The 5,905-nt window shown below is 59.1% G+C and overlaps 1 protein-coding gene across 1 annotated transcript; it reads right to left on the bottom strand.

Annotated features, from left to right (window-relative positions):
- Nucleotides 1–321: 321 nt before the first annotated feature.
- Nucleotides 322–3,559, bottom strand: EPOP (elongin BC and polycomb repressive complex 2 associated protein). The gene has a single exon (XM_047846059.1). It carries the CDS (start codon nt 3,090–3,092, stop codon nt 1,953–1,955), a length of 1,140 nt encoding a protein of 379 aa, XP_047702015.1. The 5' UTR covers nt 3,093–3,559; the 3' UTR covers nt 322–1,952.
- Between the last annotated feature and the right edge of the window lie 2,346 nt (nt 3,560–5,905).

Genomic DNA, 5,905 nt, shown 5'->3' with positions numbered 1-5,905 from the left:
CACAGTGACTCTTTCCCCACTCCTCACGGCTTCCTTCCCCATTCTCGGGGGGGGGGGGGGGGGGCCAAAATAAGACGGATACCCCTGTAGCCCAGGAGTGGAAGGCACTCTCCCCGCCCTCCCCCCACCTCCCCACAACACAGCTGGAGGGGGGAGGGGAGGTCAGCAGGGTTCATAAAGGCCAGATGTTGAGGAGAAAGAGCAAAGCCCAACCCACGCCCACCCACCCCACCCCCACCTTCACCCCCATGGGCGGGGCGGGGGGGGGGGGGAGAAAAAATTAAGAGACAGCTTTTAAAACAAACAAAACTTTTGTGGCACAGTTTTTCTCAAGAATCTGCTCTATGCAAACAATAACAACTTTTTACAAAGCATTTTCACAGAAAAGGAGACAAGTCCTTCCCCAGTATCGTATGTGGGAACTGTTCCTCCCTCGCCCCCGTTTTGGGGGGAAAGGGGTGGCTATTCACTAGTGTGGGCAGAAGGGTCACTGGGTTCCTCACTTGCCGGGCAGATCCACCACCCCCAGGTTCCCGTCACACCCAAACTTGGGGAGTCTCCCTAAGAGCTCGCCTCCCCGACCTCACCTGGGCAGAGGAGAAAGCGATTTCACCCCCCTCTCTGGCTCTAGGGGGTCGTCCCAGCCACCGGGCGTGGTCCAGGCCTACCTCTCCCCTCCCCCCTGGAAAACAGAACCTCTGACCTCAAAACTAATCCCCTGGCCCTGCCCCCATCGGATCCATCAGGTCCCTGACAACTCCTGAAATGCCTGAAGTTAGGGGAGGAAGCTGATGATGGCTCAGCCCAGTTCCCATTCAAACCCAAACTTTGCCCCTTCAAGCCTGGCCAGACCCTTGAGGTTCGGTCAAGAGCTCTTTAACTTACCCCTCTACAAAGAGCTGCTCGTCTCATCTCTAGCCTTTGAGGGGGCTGAGTTTGGGTGTCCGAAAATGGACCCAGGCCTGCCCTCTACCTCCATCCCCTCCCATCCATAAATCGGTGGAGAGGACCTCGAAAGGCAACTGGTTTGGTCTGATTTTATTGATTTCTTCCACCTTCCATTACTTTCCCTGGGACAGTCTCTGGCCCTTTCCCCAGGCAAAGTCTGTGCTTTTGGAGGGGGAGGAGGTCCCCTCCTAACTGGAGAAGCAAACTGGGGGAGGGGGTTGATGGATCCAGGGAGAAGGTCCTCTTTCACCCATCAGACCTTACAAACTGAAAACAAACAGGAAAAATTGAAGAAACTCCAAAACTGGACAAAAGGGAAAGGTTGGTGGCTGAGACTGAAGATCTCGCCAATTAGAAGTCACCTGCCTTGGGGGGAGGGAGGGCGGGGAGAGGGCTTAGGAAAAGAACAGGGAGGGGGTGATCTTCCTCCTGCCGGAGCTGCCCCCTCTAGGAAGGTTCCAGTGATGCTGGGAGCGCGGGGGGGAATGCCTGAGGGGAGTGAAGGGTTAAAGGCCTGGATGGTGGGGGTGGGGGATGCCCCCAGGGAGCTGCCAATCACCTCCCCACCCCCACCACAGCCCCCTCATCCCCAGGCTCGCCCACAGAAACAACCGGTTTGTCCATCACCAAGGTCTCTCTCCCTCTTTTTTTTTTTTTTTTCCTCGTCTTTGAGCGGTAGCCTCCTTTGCTCCCCCTGGGGTGAAGGCCCTGCCCCCAGAGATCCGAGATGGAAGAGGGGAGGGATTGGAATCTATGTCATTAAGCCTTTTTCCGTTAAGCCTTCTCCTGACTCCAGCCCTTGGTTCGACTCCAAAGGATGAGGGGGAGGGGGTGTCACCCCAAACAGCTAGGTGCTTGAAGATCACTGTCATTTGAGGTCCCTCTGACCGCAGCCCTTAAAAGGTAAAGGGAACAGGCAAATGCGACACACGAGGCCCCGTCCTCGAGCCCAAAGTTTGGCCGTGGCCCCAACTTTTTTCCCCATTGGTAGGAGAGGTCTCTGCTCAGAGTTCCTCCAAGTTGATCCCCCAGAATTTAAGGCCTGGGGGCTCAGGGACAGCAGGACCCCCTATCTGCCACCTCCACAGCGGGTGGGCAGGCGGGGGCTTAGAGTCTCCCTGGAGGCGAAGCGAGGATGCCGGCCCTAAGTCTCCGTCCTCCCCTACCACCAGGGCCGGGGGGCAGGGGAAGGAGTCGAGGAGGCTGAAGGTGCTCGTCGTGGGGAGCGTCGGTGCAGGGCGGCGGGGCTGCGTGCTGCGATGGGGGGGTGGCGGTCGCCGGCGTTTCTTGGCGGCTCCCCGGGCGGCCCCTTTTGCTGGCGGCCGCTCGGGCCCCCGGCGCAAACTCGGAGTGTCGAGGGCGAAGCCCTTCGCGTAACACCAAAGTTTCGACCGGCGGATCAGACGATCGAAATGTTCCTGGCGGAGATCGCCGGGCGCGGCCGAAGCTCCGCTGGCCGTCGAGGGGCTAGCGGCTGGTGCCTCGGGGGCGGCCTGCGGGGGGTTTCCATCGACTGCGGCCGTCTGTCCCGGTGCGGGCGGCTCCGGCGCAGCCCCGGGACCCGCGGACTCGGTAGAGAGGCCCGCAGGTGGCGGCGGAGGCCGGGAACTGGGCTCCTGATGGGGGCTGGCGGCGGGGCCAGGCTGGGAGTCGAGACCCGAGGCTGGCCGAGGCGGAGCCGAGGCGGAGCTGGTCGGAGATTCCCGAGGGCGCCGAGGCGCCGGGCAGCGGCCGGGAGGTACGCCGGAGCGGGAGCTGAAGTGCGGGAAACTGCCTCCGCCCTCTTCCTCCTCGCCACGGCTCCAGCACACTGCGGCTTCGGCATCCTGACCGGCCGGGGAGTTCGGATCACCGGACCTCCCGGCTTGTCCCGCGAGGTGCTTCAGGCCATCCGGCGCCCAGCCGCCGGTGCACAGCGGGGCGCGAGGGCCCACCAGCACCGGGGCCCGCGGCGCCAACTCCCCAGGCCCCAGGCCCAGAGAGGACGCTCGAGGTTTGGCAAGGGCGCAGAAGGCAAGGGCACGCAGGCACAGTGGAGAGAACTCCTGTGTCCCCCGACGCGGCTTCCGGGGTGTCGGGGAGCAAGGCGACCCTCGCGGGGACGCCGGCACTGCGAGGCGGGGAGCGGGGCACAGAGTCTCCATGGAACCGCCCGTGGGGGTGCCCACTGCGGGGGCCCTGGTCCCAGCGGCGGTGTGCCCTGGCTGCCCGAAGAGCCCACGGGCGAGGGGAACATCGCCCCCCCTCGACGGGGAGGTCTCTGCTCACGGGCGCCCCCGGCCCGCAACCCTGGGCCGCGGGGCTCTGGCTCCCTCCTCGATCTCGTCACGCGGCCCTCCCGGCGGCCGGACTCCTGGGTCCCTGCGAGTCCCGGCCCGGTCGGCCGCCCTTCCTGCCGCCGCCGCGTTCCCCGCGCAGCCCCGGCGGGAGCCCCTCTTGAGTAGCCCAGAGCGCAGAGGCTGGGGAAACAAAGCGGCCGGCGGCCGCGGGAGGCGGGAAGGACCCCGGGCCCGGCACCCGGTGCCCGGGCCCAGGCGGCGGGGAGGGCGCCTTCCGCCCGCTCGGCTTCTTTCTTCCCCGCTGGCTCCCGGAGACCGCGTTATAGAGAACTGCCCCCTCGCTGCCCCAATACCAGCGCCGGGGCCGCGAGCCCGCCGCTGATTGGACGGCACCGCCTGTGACGTTAAGCCCGGACCCCACCCCTCCGGCGGCACCGCCCCCGTCCCCATTCCGCACACAGACACACACACGTGGACCCGGCGCGGCGGCGGCTGGGAGGGAGGGAAGGGAGGAGCGTGTGCGGGTGGGATCGCGAGGAGCTAAACGCGCCGCTGCACGTGGCCCGGTGGCGTCCCGCTATTTAGCCGTCGCAAAGCTATTCGTTTTTCCCTTAGCGGTCACGGTTTTCGCATCTGCGAAATGGGAATATTCGTATCTACCCGCTTGGGGCTCCGTGAATCAACATAGATGAATCACAAAAACAGTGTTGAGGGAAAAGGTGAAATTAGACAATGGCTGTTTACAAGCTTTGGACAGCAGGACTACGGCGGGCAGAGAATGTTTCCTACCTCTGTTCTGGTCCCCTAGGGCAGTGCCTGGCACACGCTGGGCTCAGAAAGTGTTGGAAACTAGTTAGGAATTCGGTGTGTGCAAGATGAGGAAAGGAAAAGGTAAATTCAGAGAGGGGCGGGGGTAGATATTACTATACCCACGGAAGAAGATAAATAGATTTGTTTCCGTTTCTCTAATGCCGTTCCTAATGATCCCTTGACTGAACTCTGAGGGGCTGGCTCTGCGGCCCCCTCCAATACCAAGACTCTGCCCTCTGAAGCTTGAGCTGTCAAAATGGGCTGAGGAGTCCAGAGGAGGGGACACCCAGACCTTCATCCTTATCACTCCCAAGAAGAATGAAGCAAAAAAAAAAAAAAAGTGAATTCCTTCCCCCCCCCCGAAAATGTAGGACCACCTCCCCACAGCACATTCCATCCCCTTAACTTTCTTTAGTTTCTGTACAGCTATTATATAAAAGTCTGTGAATGTATTTATTCTTCATTGTCTATTTCTCATTAGTCTGGAAATGAGCTGATGAGAAGTTTGTCTTAATCACCACTGCATCCCCACTGCTTAAAACAGTGCCCAGACATGATAGGTGCTCAATAAATATTTGTAAGTGAATGAATGAATCCCTGGAATATTTCTTGATAAAAATCAGGTTATCAGAATATGGCTGCTTCCCACCCCCAGAAACATAAAGAGAGAATGGTATGATAGCTTAGAGTAACAATGTGGAAGTGGGGGAGGGTGTCACAGAGAATATCTCATTCTGGGGCCAGGGTAAGAGAGGGTTTCTGAGGGTTGCAAATGATGCATCCTGGCCCCTCTGGCAGTGACGACAGAAGAATTGGTTTTCTACATGTCATCAAATAACATTTGAGTGGAAAGAGATCAGGAAGGTCTGCCTTCCCCATCTCCCTTCTGCAGAGACCACAGATAAAGGCCTTGAGGAGCCAGGGTTTGAGGAACTAGGGGGTATGGTGTTCTATTGCTACAAACACTCACCCCCTAGCATCTTCTGAAGAAGTCTCAGGGCAGTTGTCGTGAGGGGAGATCCTGGGGTCCCGCCAGGTCTAGACTCCAGGGTTCCTGAGTGCTCCAAAAGCCTTGGCTCCCCTCCCCACCCTCGGCCATTCATTCCCCTCTGCCCCCCCCCCCCCCCCCCCGCACCACACACACACACACACACACACACACACGAGGAAACTTCTGGAAGAATGATTATCTTCACAGCTGTCTCTTCCGGGGGACAGTGTTGAGAACTCTTACCCTGAAACAGCAGTAACATATTTATTTTGCTTGTGGGGCAGAGGGCATCTGCTTCAACCTGACTGTACTCCAACCTCTTTGCCACTGAGATGCCTGGGAAGGGAGCTTGGGCCCCCCCTGCAGGAAACTGAACTGGGAAACTCCTTTTATCCCCTACAGTCTCATTCATATTTGCATTCCTGTGCCTAGTGCAGTGTTGACTTAAGGAGAGAACGCTCAAGAGACTTTTCAGTATGAATAAATGAATGCATCTTACATAACAATGCAGAACAATGGCCTCCTCTTTCTCCCACTCCAAAAGCCTTCGGTGCTCCAGATCTGGGTTTAGGGGCTTTATTGGGGATCATTAGTGTTGGGACTACTTCCCTGGAGAAGGAATTCCCCCCACCTCCACTTCTGCTTCTTCCCCTTCCTTGAATCAGGCACCCCAGAATACAGCCCGGATGGGAAAGCTCATTGTGGGCATGGAAGAACTTTACAAACAGTAGGGGTTAGTGTGAGTTAACTCTCCAGCTGAAAGGACCCGGAGTCATCAAGCGTCCATTTTCAGAAGGTTTGGACTTCTGGGAGGGGGGGTGCCCGCTGGGCCACCCTGGGCAGGTCACCTAGACACTCTGAGTACCAGTGTCCCTGT

The sequence above is a fragment of the Prionailurus viverrinus genome, unplaced genomic scaffold (genome assembly GCF_022837055.1).
Source record: "Prionailurus viverrinus isolate Anna unplaced genomic scaffold, UM_Priviv_1.0 scaffold_35, whole genome shotgun sequence".
In the NCBI taxonomy this organism is placed as follows: Eukaryota; Metazoa; Chordata; class Mammalia; order Carnivora; family Felidae; genus Prionailurus; species Prionailurus viverrinus.
The sequence above is the reverse complement of the archived record's forward strand: the minus strand, read 5'-3'. Positions and strand labels throughout refer to the sequence as shown.

Bases quoted from the DNA above. Each gene is read 5' to 3' on its own strand.
- EPOP (XM_047846059.1), bottom strand. From the start codon at position 3,092: ATGGAGACTCTGTGCCCCGCTCCCCGCCTCGCAGTGCCGGCGTCCCCG.